This window comes from Cryptomeria japonica, chromosome 2 (genome assembly GCF_030272615.1).
Source record: "Cryptomeria japonica chromosome 2, Sugi_1.0, whole genome shotgun sequence".
NCBI lineage: Eukaryota > Viridiplantae > Streptophyta > Pinopsida > Cupressales > Cupressaceae > Cryptomeria > Cryptomeria japonica.
Window position 1 is genome coordinate 541,453,674 of NC_081406.1, and position 22,262 is coordinate 541,475,935.

Below are 22,262 nucleotides of genomic sequence, written 5' to 3' on the forward strand. Positions count from 1 at the left end.
CTAAGGTCAATCTTCGAGAAGAACACTACACCATGTAGCTCGTCAATGAGCTCATCAATTCTCGGGATAAGATACCGATTCTTGATAGTTTTCTGATTCAGGGCCCTGCAATCCACACACATGCGCATGGTCCCATCCTTCTTTCTCACCAAAACAACAACCGAAGCAAAGGGGCTTTTGCTTGGCCGTATGTAACCCATGTCAAGCAATTCCTGGATTGCTTTCTCAATCCCATCCTTCTGCTTCTTAGGATATCGATAAGGAGTAGTCATAATTGGCTTAGCTCCTTCTTCAAGCTCAATGATGTGTTTTGCACCTCTTTCAGGGGGTCTGCCAGGAGGTGGGTTCTCAAACACCTTACTTCTCTTGGTTATCAAGGCTGGAACATCTTCAGGATAGTTCTGATTCTCTTTTAGTGGTTCTGAGGACATGACCATGACCTTACTTCTATCCGTGATCATTGCTTGAATGTTTGTGGAATAGCTGCCCTTATCTACCAATGGATTTGAAGGCATTATCAAACACTCTACTGCCCACTCCACCTGGTTATGGCGGATCAGCCTCTCCATCCTTTTCAAAGATACAACTCTAAGTCCACCATGCGACATTCCTCTCAATACTAACTTCTTCCCCTCAAACATGAATTTCAGCTCCATGGTTTGCAAATTTAATGTAATCTCACCAAGAGATCTTAGCCATTGAATCCCTAGGACTGCATCATCAATCCCACCAATGCTAACCACAAAGAAATCATCTTTGATTTCATGATTCCCCAACTTCAGAGACATGTTGGAAATCGTCCGGTTGCAGGATATAGTGGAGCCATCCGCTACCATGACTTTGAAGCCCTCAACTTCCTCTGCCACTAGTCCCCTCTTAGCAACAATCCTTTCATCAATGAAACTGTGAGTCACTCTTGTGTCAATGAGAGCAATGACACGATTCTCTCCAATCACACCCCGAACTCTAAAGGACTCATTCTTGTGAATGCTCGAGAGTTGAACAACCACTCCTCTGTCTTCTGACCCAATTTCAGGCCCTTTAGGAGCCTCTTCATACTCGTTGTCCTCAACTTCAGTTTGTTATTCTGAAATTTCAGAATCTGATCCATTCGCAGAATAGCACTCCATCTGATGCAAATTGCCCTTTCCATGACACTTATGTCCTAGGGCCCAAGGTTCTTTGCAAGAATAACAAAGATTCTTCCTTCGAAGCTCTTGACAGAGCTCATCATCCATTCGCAAAGGGAACCTCTTGGTTTGATTTGTGAATTTCTTCTTATCCTTTCTGAAAGGAAAAGGCTTGGACTGAATTTTGTTCCTTGGTGCAGCCAACTCCATGCTTCGAGATTTCTTAATAGCTTCTGCCAAGGTGGGCGGATCAAATGCTTTAACCCAACCTCTCAAAGGTTCCTCAAGTCCTTCAATGAAAAGGACAACTAACCGCTTCTCAGAGATGCTACTTACCATAACTGATAAATTTTGGAATTCAGTTACGTAAGTGTCCAACGAACCTTGTTGTTTGAGTTGAGCAAGTTCTCTAAATTTCACCTCTGGATCCTTGGTGTCAAATCTCTCAATCAACTTGTTGGTGAAATCAGCATAGGTGGTGATCGAGTTATGACCGAGGGTGACCAACCCATGGTACCACCATTCGTGGGCCACTCCATCCAAGTGCAAGGTAGCAAACTTGATGGCATCTTCTTCCGGCATAGGCCTCAAGGACAAGTAATTGTCCAACTTTTGCACCCATGCTCTAGCTGTGCTCTTAGTGCTTCCATCAAAGGGTGCTAAAGTCACTCTTCCAAGAGCTTACTAATAATCTCTGGGGGCAGCAAATCTATTGTCATTCCTCCTTCCTCTCTTCATTTTTTGATTCATAAATTGATCCAAGGTGAGGATATCTCGGATCTCACCAGGGAGAGAAGCATACTCCATGTAGTTGTTCCTTATTTCATCAGCTGTAGGTATCTCCATTTCAGCTTGTTGTACTTCTCTTGGCAAGAATACAGGTTGTAGAGGTCTTGGGGCTGAACCTCCACTGTTGCTCCCGTTGTTACTCCCATTTCCATTGCCTACAGGAGCATTAGAAGTGTTGGCTTCCGGTCCATTGTTGGATTGGTTTGGGGTCCCAACAACGTTCTGGTTAAGTTTGGCCAGCAGTAGAGACATCATGTCCATCATGGCATTGAATTGTCTCTCAGCCTTCTTATCAGGTGCCTCATTCTGTTCTGTAGCCTTGTCTGCCATTGAATCAACTAAATCTGCAGAATCCAAATCCTTCCCTTTGTTTCTTAGTACTTCTGAAAATGTATCCTCTTCCAGCACTACCGGAATCTGAAATTGTTGTCTCTTATGTTCTCGGTTGTAGTATCGGACGTCTTTGTCACTCATGGAGAATTTTGAATCCTCTGAAACTCACAAGCTGGCAGGAAAACCAGCTCTGATACCACTGTAATATCCTAGGTAATTTTTTTTGTTTTTAAGACCAATCAGAATCATCAACCAACATAGAACCCGTTAAGGTTAGAAAGCATAAACTCAAAGCTTGTTGAAAAAGCAGTCCTTCCACTTTCTGATCACCAAGTGCCCAATGTGGGAAGGTGAGAGCATACGGTGAAGAGGGGATCGTTAGATCACAAATCTGCTGAAATGATAAAGTAAATACAATATTGGGCAGCAAGCCAACCCCTTCAACTTATCCAACGGGAAAGCAAGAAACTTGGCGGTGAACCAACCAAGAGAAACATACAGCAGACGCAAATCACTCAACCACAATATTTCAACGTGAGGACTGAATTACAAAAACTCAACTCGACCGCTTATGCAGCGGGAGGACCATTACAACCAATCATCACTCGACCACTTATGCAACAGGAGGACTGAATTACAATTAACTGATGTAGGCGGCAAACCAGCCTCTTCCACTATTTTCAGCGGGATGAGAGTTTACAAGCCAAAATGGGTTAGTAGTACTACTACTTAACCTTACAATAACAGAGAGAGTGAGAGTAGAAGAGTAATGTTGAACATCAAAGATAATAAACATGAAACTCTACTAACATCAAAACTGCAGGCTGGAAATGCATAACCAGCAGCCTATGAACCCACTAAAACACTCATATCTCTCTCAATACTCACCCAATTCACCCCAAAATAGTTCTAAACCAACACTATACCAGCAACGATGAAAACAAACCCAAGGTGAGATATCAAAACACCCTCATTTATTTGGCACACATCCCAATGCACCTCCTAAACCCCACGCCTAACCAAAGAATTTCGATTTGCAATATTAAATTCCATACTCAATGCAAGGTGCTAAAAGCTTACAGGATGAATCGCCAGTAGCAGGAAAGATGAATTAGCCGGTACCCAGAATAATAGAATCGCCTGGCCAAGAGGTATGAGCAAAATATGGTTTCAGCAACTCCACGACCAGCAACCAGAAACACTCCAATCTCACACAAAACACTCCACAATCTGCAAAACTCACTCACCAACAGCACTGGAAATACAAGGACACAGCTAGGTACTATCTTCCAAGTACGAAACTGAGACTTAGCTAGGAAGCCACACTTCGAAGCTCAAATTTTCAATCGCCAAACCGGCAACATAACAATGCAATTTCATAAGATACCAAAATGAGAGCCCAAGGCTCTTATTTATAACTTCTTGCTCCACCAAATTCAAATGCAAATGCTCACAAATACGCCCAAATTCATCTTTCCCATTTGCATTTCATTTATCAAAGTGGACCCAAAGATGGTGCCATACTTCAAGTCAAAATCACGCCTAGCCAGCAAGGACCACGATTTATTTCTTAGCAAATACTTTGTTGAATAAAATAACATCTCCCTTTTTAATATTGGCGTCCCCCTTCCAGACATAAACAATTCGCCTAACACTTAGGAGACATCATGTTATGCACCATTTCCAAAGTCATTAATCAGTAGTAAAACTGATAAAATTAATTAAATAATAAACCTTAGGATAAGGAAATAATATTTAATTAAATCACTTATGACTCCACTACTGATTATTAACAAAAACCAGGATGAAGCTGAGCAACGAAGACCACTGAACTGTTGTAGGATCAGGACCTTGTCCAATGCCAAAAATAGAAACACTCCATACTGCCACTTACTAAAAATAGTAAGCCATGAACTACTGCTCTGAAAAGCATGATCTTTGCACCCAGTGACAGAGCATGGAAAGCTCAGTAGGACAGTATCACCAAAACAGCCAACCCCTAGCTTACTAAAAATAGTAAGTTCTTGCCTCATCAATTTTTGAAACCCTAATTCTGCATTCCACAACCTACGGGTCTCAGGAATAGGCCAATGGACCACTGGAAGTGCATCAATGAGAAGGGGACATTACATTGTTGTAGGAGACAGCAACAAAGACTCGGCAACATGAACGTGACTATTGCCAAGCTATCAAGTTTAAGCCCACATGTAGTGATTAAATATTTCTCTTTGTTATAGCGTTTAGACTTTAATATCTCAAAGGACTTGAGTTTCATGGATATTATTAAAATTATATTTATTAATTTATATTTCTCATAACTGCTCATTGGTTATGAAGCAAGGCTACATATACACATTTTTTGTGATTGTGTGTTGGAAATTATAACAAACCATCTACAGAGTTGTATTTCAAGTAAAACTTTGAATCTTCAAGTTTTTTTGGGAAATAATAACAACATCGTACCTGAATTCTGAATCTCGTGGCATTATTATCATATCTTTTCTTATGTTAGATATAACTGTGGTTGTATCTTTTATTATGTTAGATGAAATTGTTTTTCCAAAATTCCCCTTTGCATTGTAGAAAATCTGATATGAGTTATTCCATTAAAATCTCTACATTATCTGTATGCAAGCTTCTGGAAATGATTGTGTGCGAGTTTTTTGATCAACGTTTCGGATCACACTCTGTGATCCATCATCAGGATGAAATGATTTTCTTGCTTCTTGTGCTCTCATTCATCCTAATGATGGATCACGGAGTGTGATCCGAAACGTTGATCAAAAAACTCGCACACAATCATTTCCAGAAGCTTGCATACAGATAATCTATGGATTGTGGAAATCTCATTTCATCAATCTCTACATTATTTTCATATTTATGTGAATTATCAAACTCTGTCCTTCTATTTGATAAGCTCGCACATTTTTATTAAAAACTTACCTTTGTATATCATCTTTAAACTGTCTCCTACTTGAGGAATAGACATATGCCATACTTCTCCAAAATTTGCATTTTTATTCCTAAATATTAATTTTGATATGCGTAGCATTTTCTTTGTGGTACATGATTTCTGATATGCAATAAAGGCAGCCTCGGCATCTTGAAGAGAGTTTTCTACCAAAATAACTGTTAAGATTTGATAAGTTAAATCCATTTACCAGCACCTTCTAACTTATATTTTTACTATAAACTAACTTATATTTATTTAATACTAACCTAAGACTAGCTATAGATGTAATAGAAAATCCATCATTAGAAGTAAGCAACCTAAGATATCATCCATAGAAAACCACCACTCTCCAATTATCAATGATTATGGGGTGACTATAATTTCGAGGGGTGGGGCAGTCATGGAAACTACAATTATTGATGAACAACCACACAACACATCAAAAGAAAGATAATGTATGGAAAAAGCGGTCTTTACTTATCATGAATCAACCACATGAGACATGATCTTCTACCATTACAAAATAACATGAATTAGAACAGTTATGAAACATTCCCACCAACAACCTCCTTAACAACCTACATAGATGAAACACTACATATTGATATATTGTTAGATATTCCATTGACCACTTTTCATCACTTGGGATCCAATCTCTTTTCTAGTTAGTTTAATTAAAATTATGATTGACTCTGTATATTTCCTAACAACAATTCTTTTCTTGACACCTCTAGAAAATGAATCAATTTTTCAAAAAGCATCCAAATCATTAGATTTCCTATTGATTCAATAATAGAAACCTGAGTCCGCCCCTTAACACTTCACTAGGACTGTATTGCAAGCTAACCCATACACACATATTTTGATATTCTATACTATATGTGCTGCAAGTACAGGGAAGGAAGTCTGAAGACTAAAAACAGAGCATCAATAAAAATGTCAAAGAAAACAAGCAGAAAAGCTTTTGTAGGTGTATCAATACATAATTTCAGGATTTTTAATGGTTCAAAGGAGGGGGGTAAAGGGCTGGGAGGTTCCAAGACTACAGTTACTGATTAATACCCTTCCAACATATCATTAGGAAAGAAAGTGTGTGGACACGAGTGGTCTATACTGATCATGAATCAAACTCATGAGACATGACATCTTGCCATCACAACTCATCATAAGCTAAGACAATTAAGGCCCTTTCCACCAATGACCTCCTTAATGTCCATGTCACATAACATTTTTGGTGATCCCATTGACCACTTTTCATCACTTTGGGGAACAATCTTTTTTTTAGCTTGTTTACATAAACTTGTGATTATCTGGATTTATTTCCTAGTAACTATTCTTTAATACCTCTACCAAATGAATCAACGTTTCAGCAAGCATCTAAATCAATGGATACCTATTAATATTATAATAGAAAACTAATAACAATTAAACTCCTGTACCCCTTATTCCCCATCCAGAGAACATTTGAGAAAAGAAATGTCCCTGAAGGCCTGAAATAGAAGGAAACATTGCAGCCAATCATCCTAAATAGGAACATTTCCAATCTGCTTTAGCATTTCAGCCAGAAATTTGGCAGGAATTTGGTTTTTTAGGGCAGCCCATACCCCTAAGTAAAAAATTATAATTAATATTAAGTGTCTGAGATGGACAAAATTTCAAAAACAAAAGAAATTATCTAAAGAGAAATGAATGAAACTGCAAATGCTCTTTTTTTGCAGGTTTGAGGGGCAGGAAAAAGAGCCTCCATTAAATTCAAAGGAATTTAGTGATTTTCTTATGAATGAAGAGCATTCTTATTTGCTTATTTATTTCTACAATATTTTTTTCTCAAAGCAACTTGGGAACATTACCATGACCCAGACCAATCCTAGAGATGAACAGGCCCTACATCTGGACATTTTATTAAACATGCATATCTGCCAAGTTGTAGGTCCCCTTATAGCAATGTGGGGATTTGAACTTGAGTCGCATTTACAAATGCACCACTTTACCTCTACAACACAAAACCTCAGATAACTATTTTTTTGTTCTTTAAAATTGTAGTTTTTTATGTTGGTTAAGTTAACCATCACCTGTACTGTTTTTATTTTGGCTAAATATTTTAGGATGGGAAATTTAAATAGAACCAAAATTAAAAGCATTTTACGTAGGGAGGAAAGAAGAACCATATTAGATTGGTAATTACGCATACTCATGGCATCCAATCATTACGAGATCAAAACATGAACACAGAACAAATGGAATGAACATTAACAAAAATTGAAGGAAACAGTAAAGTTGTACCAGACAGGAGTTTCATCCAGCTTTTCTTCATCAGCAAGTCTGTATGTCATCACGTATATCCACATCGCTCGCAGAATGCGATCAATGAGTGGCTCACCATTTGACCATTCAGGAAGGCGAGGTTCAAGATTGCCATCAATAACAGCCTTTTCTTCTTCCAAAATCTTGGATACACTAACACCATTTATGTTGGACAAATTGGGAAGGGCCTCTGCAATCTTTATAGCACTGCTTCCAAGGGGCCCAGGAATATCAACCTGAAACAAAAAACTTGTGCATGAAAATAGAACTCAAAACAGTTTCACAGGGCAGCTAATAAATTATTTACCAAACAGGTCCACTAGGACAAAAGGAATTGTACCTCTAGTGACTGCAAATTTACAAAACCGTGTAGCAACTCCAACAGATTCTCAGCTGAATTCTGATCCAATAGATTCCCTCGAAGATTTAAAGATGTAAGAAGCGGCAACTCCAAAGGATTGAACACCTGCTAATAAATAATTTCAATAACTTATTTATTCTGAACTCAACGTTTTAATACTACAGCTGAAATCCAATCTATAATATTTACTCACAGCATAAACTGATGAAGAGTGGATACAATCCCAGACAGTTTTTTAAGAGCATTTTGAGATCTTCAAAGAAAGTTCAAGAAGATAGTTATAAATTAATCTTAAAAGGACAATCTCAAGCAGACTGTCCTGCTAGCAACCCTTAAGAATATATAGAGACATTAAAATTCCAGACTTTTGTTTGGTTGAGGAAGGTTTAGCATAAAGTCAAGAAATGGATGTTGTGCACAACACCACCTTCACCTTATTTGAAAGATTATGGATAGATCGGTTTGACAAATCAAGTTCCGTCACATCCTTCAAAGGGCATGCTCTTTGTTCTGTAGCAACAGGCTTCTCTGCTCCATATATACCAGCACAGAATCCAAGCGCCCATTGACCGTAACTGGGAGTGAACTGAGAATTATAGATCTCCAACTGAGGTAAAAGTTCCAATAAAATATTTCTTAGAGCAGTACCACTGCAAATTTTGCAATCAATAAACCACAGTCAACCATCCACCAAAATATTAGTTTTTTTCAATCTAAACCTCAATCAAATTGAAGGAGAAAGAAACTATGAATTCTACCAAACAAAAACCTGGGCAGAAACTATATGACACACAAAATGTTTGCAAGCCACTTACCAAAGTTTTGAGACGGGATTTTCATTTAACCAAAGAGCTCGTAGTTGATTGAATCCACTAACTGTTTGTATAACTGCTTCAATGGTTTCCAGTTTGTTACCCCAAAGATCAAGACCAACAAGATTCTACAAGACAAGTTAAGATTGGTATTAAGTAACAGTAATCACACCACACAGTGAGACATTTGGCAACAAAAAGTACTAGTCGGAAAAGTTAAGTAATTATGCATCTAGTTTCCTATCTGCACTACAATGTCTACTACCAGATTAGAACTAAAATAGGGAAACATAAACATTTTATTTTTAATAACGTAACTATCAAAAGGCATGGTCAAGATTAAAATACATATCACATATCTATTCTCTCTTCTTATAATCAACTCTATGAGCCAACTAAATACAATATTGTGAACTGAACTAGAGAATAATTACAAAATGAATAAACATTAAAACAATTTGATCATATTAAGAAAAACAATAATTTCCTATACTGATGGATCAAAAGTTATAGACAGAACTCCTGCCATGCAGCTATCCCACAATTCTCATGTCCATTTTCCACTAAACAGGCAAGAGAGAAGTAATTTGAAAATAACCAAAATAACGACATTGTGACAAACAAAAAATAATTTTTTGAGGTTGTATTTTGACACCCACTAAAGCAATATAGACAATGTAAAAAAGAATGAAACATAAACATCTTTCTTCGAAATTTGGAAATTCATAGAAACCATACCATACCGGTAACTTGGAAGCTAAATCTAAGGAATATAGCATTTCATCATCAATCTGAAGTTCCTCCAGCTCCAACCATAGAACATCTCTGTCTTCTTGTTTAGCTTTGCACAGTTCTCTATCTATTATGTCCTGAGGATTTTCCTTAGCCTCATCTATTGACTCTTGCTCACCTTCACCAGTAACATTTTCACAAGCCTCTCGATCATACTCATCTGTTACACACATCAATGTAGCCATTCTTTTAACTAGTTCTGGAATTTCCTGCAGCTGAAATCACCAATCAACATAAAAAATGAAAAATTTAGTGGTCATAAAAACTAAAAATCCGTAATTTAAGGCATCGCATTCAAAGTCTTGCCTAAGATTTTCACTACCAAAATAGTACATAGTTTTTAATAATTTAACATTATCCAGAAATTTGACAATAACAATGGTCTAGTGCAGCTGAGTAGAACAGGTAACATTAAAAGTAATAAAAAAATAGCATCCACAGTCAGAACATAATAAGACAAATAAACATAAAACTAAAATCCTAAATAATACAGAAAAATAAGCACCTATGATCAAAAAAATTCTTGTTTTATTTTGACACAAACCTTTTCAAATCGCATTCAAGTAATATTCAAATTCTCTCAACTAGCTAAAAGTTAAAACCTATGCTCACCCTAGTTTTGGGGATGGGGACAACAGGGGATGGTATGACGTGTTTCTGGTATGGGGGTACTTTTGGGCCATTTTTTAGGGGACAGCAAGGGACAGCTATTAAAAAATAGGGAAATTTTTAAAAATGTCGAGAAATTTCAAATATTCATATCATAACATTTATAAAGCATTCATCATAGACATTATAGATGCTTAATACATAACATTAGACTTTTTGAGATTTCACATGAGAATTGGAAAACAAATAAACAAAATTTAAATGCTTCCATTGTCAATGTGAATAGATATTATATATGAATTATAACAAAATGCCCAAAGGCTGCATGTTTCAACTATAAAATGAAAAAAACAGAGAAAATATATGGCCGTCCCTAATCTAAATCAACAAATGCAACTGGTAGATTTGTATCAAAATCAGAGCTCGCCAATGGAACCCCAAGCAATCCCTCTTGTGTCTCCTCCTCATCAATCTATATAGCATCTTCAGGATCAACATCCCAACGTAAGGCTGGTATCTAATGATACTCATGAGTCTATTGATCCTGTAATTGCAAAGCACTATGCACCACCACCAACTTCTCTAATCATCTAGAAGTAAGGTTGTTCCTCTTGACCGATTGGATGAAGCTATATGTAAACCAATTCCTCTCTGCAATAGGGGAACAAGCAACCTGTGAAAGAAGACGAATGGCAAGTAACCTCAACTCCAGTGCATCCTTTCCATGCCCTGTCCACCATCCAATAGGGTCCTTTTGAGCTAATGTAGCTCTATCTAACCTTGTCTCTCGTTTGTTAAAGTTGGACCATGAAGATTGATAAATGCAAGCCATTGTGTGTGAAGTAAAGCAGATTCCTCTTCACTATACATTTTTTGAAGAGTCCTCATGAGTCATTTGTTCACCTCTTCATCATGAGATAGAGACAATCTCCCAGGATTAGCTACATACCATTTTGGATTTAAAGCATAGATTGCCATATGAAGCAAGCGTTCATAGTGTTCCACCATTGTGTCACAATGGGCTTAAGATGCTCCTCATAAAATCCCAAAGTAGGGTCCCTACTATGAATTGCTTGCTTGATTTGCCCAAGCAAGCTATCAAAGGTCTCATAAATCTTTGCAGAGCTAGGAGAGTCAATATCAGTATATCCAAATACTTGCACAATAGGCTCAATGAAGGAGCAAACATATCTGCAAGTGCCACCAAGTTACAAATATTAAAATCTTCAAAAAGAATGGAAATATTTTACAAGTTAGAAACATTAATAAATTATTAAATTTACATTTTAAAAATTAAATAATAAAATCAGCAATTTTCTTACCTTACTGTGGACAACGTGTCATCATCAAGGATTTTTTGTTTCACATTTCTTTCTTCCATGTGCTTGCCTCTTGCCATCTACCCCACTCTGCATTGACTACCATTAATTGTAAAGCCTCCTAACCTCAAGCATCCTCTCTAACAAAATGAAGTAGCTAGCATATCTAGGGTCCATGAGCTTGAGGAATTCCTTCCTCAAAAATGTCCTGAACAAAGAAAGTGAAGTGTGATGGTTGCAAATGAAAATCTACACATCTCTAGCCTTTGACACCACTATCTTCACCCAATCTATCTCTTGATGTCCTTCAAGGTATTCTTCAATGCATGAACACAACATGGGGTCCACAAAATGTGCTTATAAGCACCCTTCACCATCAAGCCAGCTAGCTTACACACACGAGCTAAATTAATCATTACTTGTACAACATCAGAGGCTCCAACCTCTTCTATCACACCTTTTTCCCTGAACAATCAATAGCTCTAAGAAAATAAGAGTTAGTTGAACTTGTGACAATAAGATTTATGAGTGGTTGATGTTTCATATCAATCTACCCATCCATGATGATAGAGCATCCATCCCTTACCCAAGTTTGTCTTATATCTTCCATCAACACACTCACCTTGGAATATTCTTTGTCAAGGAGGGTGGTGTGTAGCTTATGTTCTCCAAGTGGAACAAATGACGAACCAACAGCTATCACATCTTTGAACATTTGTTTTAAATATGGTGATGGTATGTCCCCATTCAAGACCTCAGATCAATAAGGGTCAGTAGACGATTAAATAAGTTTAATTAAATATTGAAATTCATTCACATAATCTATGATCGCAATAGAGAAATGAAGAACGATACAAGTAACACCAGCAATAAAAGAAAATTGAATTCAGATGGAGAAGTCATGCGGAAGTGGGTTAATTGAAGTGAAGACCTCTGCAATGATCTCCTAAATCAGTATTGAATAAAGAGTGCCGAGAATATCTCCATAAGATGGCGATTGATATCAAAGTCAAACATTGAAGGATAATCATCATCCTAATTGTTTCTTGCTCACTGTGCAGAGGAATGACATATCAATGAGACATCTGATCAGATTAAGGAAGACTAAGATGCTGGAATAAAGAATAGATAAGGGTCGCAGAGATATCTAACATAATATTCAAGTATCGTATATAAGATTGGACTAAGTCTTACATAATGATTGGTTTATGGACAAACAGTGAAAGCAAGGATTGATGCCATGAAGAATTCTTCTGTTAACAGCAAGTCCACAAGATGAATGGCTTTCCACGAACACATAAAATCATCGGTAGTCGTTAATTAAAATATGGACACCGATTATAACAGTAAAGGTGCGATTATCTTAAGTAACTAATTCAGAGTACAAGAATCTAACTAATGAGTGCGATTAATAATTATGAAGGGAAATGATCAACAAGAGACACGAGACGTGTCTCATCCTTGCGACTTTCCACACACAGCGCAGAGTATAAAGAGGCAGGCATAATCCTTCAAGAAGGAGGTTCTCATTCTAGTTTAGGGGAGCTTAGGTTGAGCAAGACCGTGGGCCCATAATCAGGAGCATTCACCAAGCAGAATTATATCTGAGTTGGTCCCATCAGTATTGCACCATAATAATCATTGTTGCAAGCAGATACGTTACGTCAGAGACAGCAGCATATCACTGTGAGTGATATAATCATATACCTCTACAGATAAATAGGGACATATAAGAAACAACAGATCCTCACACCATTCTAAGCAATATCTAGAATCATTGTTGCCTATGTTTAAGGGCCAAGATTAGACACAAACAATAAAGATGTCCTTTGCATATTCATCAATTTTCCATACTTGAGACAGCAAGATAAGTCTTTTCTTTTGAACTATCCTTAAAATTTTAAATTAAATATCATAGTGAAATGTTTCCGGTTTGGGTAAATTTCATATGACAGTTCTCATGTTACGACTGAATGGTTGTCTCAGGATAAAAAAAAGGAATTTTTCAATCGAGGACATTACAGTGGTATCAGAGCATGATCCTGCCATCCTGCAGGGTAAAAAGATAAATCAGAGGAAGACTTTCAGATGTACAGATAAATCAGAGGAAGACTTTCAGATGTACAGACTACACTTGATTAGACAACAATTTAGATGATATACAAAGACAGCGACTTTATCAAGAATGATCGATTCGGTCAAAGACGGTAATTAGTATGGATGATATGGTTTATAAAAACCAACATAATGAGCAACATGTTCATTAGCCACATTGACTTACACATTATCATTTATGTGCATCAATCTTGCAAACATATGTGTTGAATTTTAGACTTTCAGATTTAACCTATACTCAGAAAACTGAAGTTAATTACTAAATCAATATATTTGCTGTTTAGTTTAATTACTTTCAGACTTAGACATAAACATAAATTGAACAAAATGAACACAACACACAAATACCCTGGGAAAACCTCCTAGGAGGAAAAACCCAGCCAACAGATCTTCAGATCTGACTATGAATTATATCCAATTGTAACAGTCATTACTTAGCTGGTAGCTTTGATGTGGCACACCAATTTGTCTAAGCCTTTCACACAGCAATACACCTCTTGAATCTGTTTTGCATATAGCAGCAAGATGACCTTCAGATGAGCAAATCTGGAAATTGTCTTTGGCTTCACATATGTCTTGCAATTTGCATCTTCTATTGAAGTTCACCCTTGTATTAACAATCGCCTCAATGCACACTTCCTTCACTTCGCATTTAGAATTCTTTCTTTCTGATTTTCGCACTTGCAAAATGATTATCGCATGTGATATCATTGTGTTAATGAGGTCAAGTAGTTGTTTATTTATAGGAGGCAAGAGGACCTATTTGAGGTCGGCTTGGTGCTGATCCCTTTTGTTTGTTTTATTACTTCATAGGGTCGGCCCTATTAGAGGGAACATGTTTCCCTTTTGAGTGGCATGTGTCTTTTAGTTATAGGGTTGGCCCTATTAGAGGGAACACGTTTCCCTTTAGTGTGGCATGTGAGAAGGGAGAGAAGGGCCCAGCCCTTGGTGGAATCCGCATTCTACCTAGTTACAATCAACACTCCCTCTTAACTAGGGAGAAAGATAATCTTACAGCCAGGTTACAAGACTAGGGCCCAGCCTTAAGTAATACATACAATGTTTAAATTGTAATCCGAACTTAGTTGTCTACTTCAAATACTCCTTAGAGAGGATCACAACAAGTAGCCACAAATAGTAGCCCATAGTATCCATCTTGTACTGCCTGTGGAGGGTGAATCCAAAACTTTAACATGCACACTTGCAAGTCATGATTAAATACACAATTATTCATGCACATCATGAAGTCTTTCCATGCCATCCATCATGCATATCCATCATTCATTGCCTTTACCTCAGTCTTCTCCCAAAGAAGAATGTAACATCATAATCTTTCATCTTGCACCCAAGCATAGAGTGGAGTTACATAACCATTGTCCTCCATCTTGCACACAAGCATAGAATGAAAACATAGTCCTCCATCTTGCACACAAGCATAGAATGGAATCTAATAAACATAATCCTCCATCTTGCACACAAGCAAAGAATGGAATAAACATAATCAGAATATTGTAGTCTTCCATCTTGCACACAAGCATAGAATGGAACTACATAACATAATCTTCCAGCTCGCACACAAGCATAGACTGGATCCACCTTACATTGCCCGCAGAGGATGGTAACAATTACTCTTCTCCCTGAGAAGATTACACTACCACCTTACATTGTCCGCAGAGGGTGGTTGATACAACACAATGTATCACTAAGGTTGAGACTCCCTCTCAACCAAGGTGGTGTTCTTCACAGCTCCAAGTCTATCTTTTGAAGTACTCAAGCTTCAAGAGACTTGGTGAGAACATCTGCGACACGGGATTGTCCTGCCATAAACACCGAATTGTCAGGTATCTCTATACAACCCTGATAATAAATCAAAACAACATAACAAGAATTTTGAGAAACCACACTGCTTCTCTTGATGCAACACTTGCAACAATGTATTTAGCTTCAACAATACTCAATGCAACTGAGGATTGTTCCTGTAGGTCCAAGAGATCGCAGCGGGTGAATGCTTGAAGTGTTTTCCTTGTCCGCAAAACTTCTTGACCAATCTGAACCTAAGTAGTCTTCTAATGATGGCAGCTTCAGCCCATAATCAATTGTGTCTTGCAAATATGTCAAAATATGCTTGGCTGCAACAATATGCTTAGCTTTGATTAACTGAAACACTCACCAATCAACCTGCCTCTATTCAGATGAATCTGCAAGATCATAGTTGGCTGCAGACATACTCAACTTCTTCAAATTAGTTTCCATATAAATTTACAATCCATAATTCTAACATAACAATAGAAAACTTGACTTAGAATAATTTCATTAGATCCTTGCCACACTTCTAACCTAGAAGTAATGCATTTTAGATTTAGATCTTCCATCTCAATTCTGAGTTAATTCTTTCTTATATTAAATCATGAGCTACCTTTATCAGTCAAAGTTAGATCATCCACATAAGGAATCAGAATTAGCATTTCAAATACTTTAAGGAACAGGTTAGAATCTTTACAAAACCCTAGGCTTATCAAGTACTCTTTCATACCAAGAGTTTTATTGAAGATCATAGAGTTCCCTCTTAATCCTCAATATCAGACTGATAGCCAAGCATCATAGTATCATAAGTATTCATAAACAAGGATGAGAAATGCCAACTTCACCTTTTATGAATTGGACCCATGGCGCAATTATGATCATGACATATCTTCAAACTTCTTCTAATTGAGTGTGAAGATCCTTATGCCTTATTTCAAAGCTCCCTCTGAAGCCACATCAATCCAAGCTTATGGAAATCTGAAGTCAGTATGGCCTTGGCCCTCGACATACATCACCTACTATATGAGGTTATTTAAAAATGACATTGGGTGAGGATCACAACATTCATAATAAGTTAGATGCATCCCTTTTACAATATAACCAATGATACATAGAATGTTGAGACAATACTTATGTGACACAAATTAAAAGAGCCAGCCTGTAACATACAACCTGAAACTTGTATATCACCATACAGGTTATAACAAAAATCTAATTTTTCATGAAGGATGTACAAAGAAACTCATAAAGGGTTAAGTCATGTTCATTTTCTGCCTCACCAAGGTTTCAACAGATTTGAGAGTACATGCATTCAACCATTAGTATGACCTAATAGAGCCTACAATTAGCTCACAAAAGTATGATAGTTATCAACTAGAACAATTTTAAGTCAACAATTGAAGATATAGTGTATATCATTAATTTCCATAATACTTCACACTTCATGATAACAAATACTCAACAGAAAAAGTCAATTTTATGTAACTAATATAGAATCATTCAATTGATAGTCAAAACTCAATCAGATCCTAGATGAGGAAGTACTATTACCTTTTAATAATGAAGTACCACATGATGGTGACATAGAATGTTTACAAGGAGAGTGAAGTATACTTACCAATGAAGATACTAACCAAGCAATGATAGTGAGAGCCTGATAGAGAACTATACTTCCATGAATCAATAGCAATTAGAAAGGTGCAGTATATAATCAAAATAATTTTGATAAAGGATATAAAGGTATTTCAGATCAAACCTCTAGTCATCCAACAGCAAATACATCAAAGGAATTAATCTTCGGATCAAGCATAAAACAGTAGTCTAATATTATTTTCAGATTTGCCCTTTTCAGCACTCCATACTCCAACAACTGCTGGTGGTATATGTGTGTGTGTGTGTGTGTGTGTGTGATGTCCCCTAATGGGACCCTCTTATATTAAGATTTGTGCATAGTGATTACAATATGGGAACACTATTGTCAACTAAGCTTGGTCTGGACCCTGCACAACAGATTAGTCAACATTTCCATTATGCCTTGATAGACTATATACATATCATAGTTATATGAAGGATTAGAAAAACTATTTCTCTCCCTACACCAGTTCCCATTATGGAGCTCAAGGAGAATCACCCAAGGTGCCTCGAGACTATCCCTCTCCAACAAGCCCAAGAGCACCAAGGACCCATCAACTTCGCCTCTTGGCCCACACTTGGGGTTGGCATACCTGCTGGAGCCTAGTACTCTTGCTTCCTTGTATTCTCCCTCCATAATTGGATGGTGAGATTGAAAGGTATTACAGACTCCATCACATAATTTACTTAATCGTCATATGAGCAGTTAGAAAAGCATTATTAAACTGTCATACATATTACAGTCTATATTAATATTACTATTAAATTCTGCATAAGAACATTATCAGGGTTCATATATTAAGCATACATATTCAACTCATCCCCATGCATACCACAAAGAACAAAGATGTTACTGCCTGTAACTTAATAACGGTTGTGATCTGATCCAATCCATGGTTATCTCACTGGATGCTTTTGATTCCTTTCCTTTATCTCTCAATGTGAGGGAGAGGTCACACCTCTTCATCATGTATGCCCTTTCCACAATTAGCACCCTTTGAGAGAGTGCAACTCTTCATTATATCTGCCCTTTGAAAGGGACACAACCTTTCATGATCAGATCTGCAATTCTTATTTAGATCAGATCTTAAACACTACATAAATATGCAGCCCAAACGAAATAATAAGCCCTTAACAACAACCTTAATTAACCAAGAACCCTCTTATAATATTCGGTTTAACAAGGACTAAATAAAGATTCTTTAACAAGTAGTAAATATAAGGATCTCTCAATAAGACGACTTTGATGACAATGAAAACATTAAATGTTAAATGAACAAATCTTTTATTTTAAATTATTGAGAGAATACACTTGAATGTGTCAGATTCACTATCAACCTGACGAAAACTTCCACACGAATTGCAAATACTACCACGCAGGCTTCTCCATTGGTCGAAGGTGAATCATATCCTAATTGTTGCAACTGCGCCCTTATTTGCATTAGGTTCGCTGACCAATGAAACTTGTTTCCAGCCTAAGGAAGATGTTCACAGTTTGAAGACCTAATTCATTGATCAACACACCATAACCTAATTCTTTATTTTGGTTTCAGTGTTGCTTCAGATCTGATTTCTATTTGGACCTATCACCAAAGAAGGAAGGAACAAGAGACTGAAATTACATGATTAAATCTGATCACTGGTTAGTACGAACCTGACTCTGATACCATGTTGAATTTTAGACTTTCAAATTTAACCTATACTCGGAAAACTGAAGTTAATTACTAAATCAATATATTTGTTGTTTAGTTTAATTACTTTCAGACTTAGACATAAACATAAATTGAACAAAATGAACACAACACACAAATACCCTGGGAAAACCTCCTAGGAGGAAAAACCCAGCCAACAGATCTTCAGATCTGACTATGAATTATATCCAATTGTAACAGTACATTACTTAGTTGGTAGCTTTGATGTGGCACACCAATTTGTCTAAGCCTTTCACACAGCAATACACCTCTTGAATCTGTTTTGCATATAGCAGCAAGATGACCTTCAGATGAGCAGATCTGGAAATTGTCTTTGGCTTCACATATGTCTTGCAATTCGCATCTTCTATTGAAGTTCACCCTTGTATTAACAATCGCCTCAATGCACACTTCCTTCACTTCGCATTTAGAATTCTTTCTTTCTGATTTTCGCACTTGCAGAATGATTATCACATGTGATATCATTGTGTTAATGAGGTCAAGTAGTTGTTTATTTATATGAGGCAAGAGGACCTATTTGAGGTCGGCTTGGTGCTGATCCCTTTTATTTGTTTTATTACTTTATAGGGTCGGCCCTATTAGAGGGAACACGTTTCCCTTTTGAGAGGGGTGTGTCTTTTAGTTATAGGGTCGGCCCTATTAGAGGGAACACGTTTCCCTTTAGTGTGGCATGTGAGAAGGGAGAGAAGGGCCCAGCCCTTGGCGGATTCCAATGTTGCCTTAAGGCAATTGGAATCCACATTATACCTAGTTACAATCAACAATATGAACAGCGATAAAATAAAGTTAAGAATGCCCGATCATCCCTCGCACAACTCGGAAGAAACACTCATGTAACATAGGACAAATGTGGACAACATTTTGTAGATGAAGCAGAGATTACACTTCACAAGGGAGTGATTAAGTTTGGTTTATGAACAAGTATCAAAAGGTATCAAGTTTGCTCTTACAAGGCAATCAACAATATTGAGGCAGCTATTATGATTTATTTAAGAACAAGAAATGTTTACTGCGATTGGTCTTGGTAAAGAAGAGTTTGCTTATGGAGCACTTGTTATCAAGAGCTACATTTCTTAAAAGATGCGATTACGAATAGTCATATATTTTGTTGTTAAGAAATTACTCTAATCAAGGAGTACGATTATTAAAGAGAAGCAATTGTGTTGAAGAGGACTCTTCATTTGTGAAGAAGCATGTCCTTAGATGATGAAAATGCAAATATAAATAGTGATTGATAGGATGGAAGGTAGGAAATGGAGAACATTTGTTTTCAGATATTTCATTCAGAATTGAAGTGCTCAAGGAGTCATTTAGCAATCAAGTATGGTGATATTGACCCATCCATCTACAAGGCTATGAACGCATGATTATAAGGATTGTTGAACAGGAACAATGTAAAACCGATTGCATGCTTATTAGGTCATATGCAGGGAAGGCAATCCAACTATTACCAGAAACTCAGTCATATTGGTGAGAAATCCTTATATACAAACTTATATTTTCTCAGATATACACAGACCCATTACTCGATAAAACACAGGGATATAAAGATACAACTCAGAAAGAGCAATTGGAGCCGGTTGCAGATTGAAAGATCATCATTAGCGTATTTATGAAAGACTACATTAGAGACAACTATGTTTAAGAATGTATAGCTCGTTAATTAAATTGCCTAAAGAGTTTATAATGCATATGAAACAAGAGTAAAAGTTAGAATGAACAGGATGAATGACTCAGGAAGAGGTCCATCTAAGAACATTCAAAACCTTAAAGAACCTTACCTTAAAGAGGTAAGCAATGTGGTTACAGCAACCAGGAAAGAGGAAAGTAAGAATTTGGATAGCACACATGAGCCGCCAAGTGGAGTAAGAGGGTTGTAGAAAACAACCACTCTTAAATTTGGTGTAGAAATGGCTCCAAATAGGCTACCCATCTTTTTCCAAACAAGGGAATGAGAATGGAATAAAGGCTGACCTGAGCCGCCAAGCAGAGCAAGTAAGTCTCTTAGGCTTGGTGTAGAAATGGCTCAAGGGAAGTCCCCATTCCTTCCAAGCATAAAGAAATGTAGGGAAATTATGGCACAAAGAATGCAGTTCCTCTCAAGATTGGGTAAGCTAGCTCAAGGAAGCTAGCCCCCTCTTAGGATTTCTCGTATGTATGAGAATACGAAAATACATGTACGGGAAGAAGATTACGAGAATATTCCTTTAGGGTTAGGGTTATTCTTTGTTAGCCGACTTTGTATGTTGCCCTAAAATTACATGTTATAAGCGGCTAGAATGCATAAGGCATTAGAATGATGTTGTACTGATTTACTGGATAATAAGAAAAGATTGGATGGCTATGTTTGGTGGATGTAGCCCATCTTGGGTGAACCACGTTAAATCTTTGTGTTATCTGTGTTATGCATTTTTCTTCATCTTTTGTGTTTGTATCTGCATATAATTGTTAATTTGTATTGGCTCCGGATTTGCCTAGACCCTAACAAAAGGAACCTCCAGACCAAAGTTGCTGAAATTTTTGAAACCAATTTGCATCGTATCGAGAACCTGTCCCTCATAGAGGAACCGAGAATAGGGGGTTTGAGTTGAAGACTCCAGGGAGAAGAGAGTACAAAAACAAAGAAGGCGGCCAAGGTGTAGATGATGCAAAAGGTGGACATATAGAGAGCTCACGTGTGGTCGAGGGTGCAAGAGAGGCACAGGAACACAGATGAGAGTGAGACAGTCCAATCTAGTCAGATGCACATAGTATCTACTGAGTGAAAACAATGGTGAACACCCCAGAGAAGCAAAAACTCCCTAAATTCATAGGGGATGGATCGAAGGATCCTGTACGCCACTGCAAGACTTGCATAACAATATGGGAGGTGAATGGTCAAGACGACCATGAGTATTGGTTGAAGCCATTTCCCGCCACGCTACGGTGAATTGCCATCGACTAGTATACAGACCTAGCGAATCAATACAAGGTGTCATGGAACAAACTACAGAAGACATTTCTGGAAGAGTTTAAACTGCTAAGAGACGACAATGAAATTGTTGCAGAAATTTACAACACTAGGCAAGGGAAGAACGAGAACGTACGAGCATACAATCGTAGGCTCAAAGAACTGAACAAGATGGAGAACGAACCGGTCAATGGGCTGAAGAAGCAGTGGTAATTATTTTTCATGAGAATTCATTTCTTTGTGACCTTTCAAGATGGAGAACAAACCGGCCAATGGGCTGAAGAAGTGGGAGTTATAAGGGTGATAATTATTTTTCATGAGAATTCATTTCTTTTGACCTTTAAACTCATGTAGACATTGAGGAATAATCACAAGGAAAGAGGATCTGCAAAAACAAGCCCATCTAAACATTTGTTAGTATGTAGGAGGGATAATAGTTCTTTCAAATACCAACACTTCAGGTTGTTCATCTCCTAGCCAATTTCCCAATTGGCAAAACTTATGTTGTGTAATGCCTTATAAAACCACCTTGATTTACAACATCAATGTAGCTTTGTTCCATATCCAATACATTGTTTGTACTCCGATGCAAATGATCAAGATTATCATATGGATCTTTATATGTCTCAACCAAGACATTAGAAGGTT

The 22,262-nt window shown here is 37.3% G+C and overlaps 1 protein-coding gene across 2 annotated transcripts in view; it reads right to left on the minus strand.

The window, feature by feature from the left end:
- Window positions 1-22,262, minus strand: part of LOC131066778 (uncharacterized) — a 99,295-nt gene that overhangs the window by 59,905 nt on the left and 17,128 nt on the right. For both annotated transcript variants that reach the window (XM_058001616.2, XM_058001617.2), the window contains exons 2-6: window positions 9,426-9,689; window positions 8,686-8,810; window positions 8,304-8,520; window positions 7,850-7,975; window positions 7,489-7,745 (exon numbers count right to left, since the gene is read on the minus strand). In XM_058001616.2, the coding sequence (XP_057857599.2) occupies window positions 7,489-7,745; window positions 7,850-7,975; window positions 8,304-8,520; window positions 8,686-8,810; window positions 9,426-9,689 (989 nt within the window). The remainder of the gene's footprint in view (window positions 1-7,488; window positions 7,746-7,849; window positions 7,976-8,303; window positions 8,521-8,685; window positions 8,811-9,425; window positions 9,690-22,262) is intronic.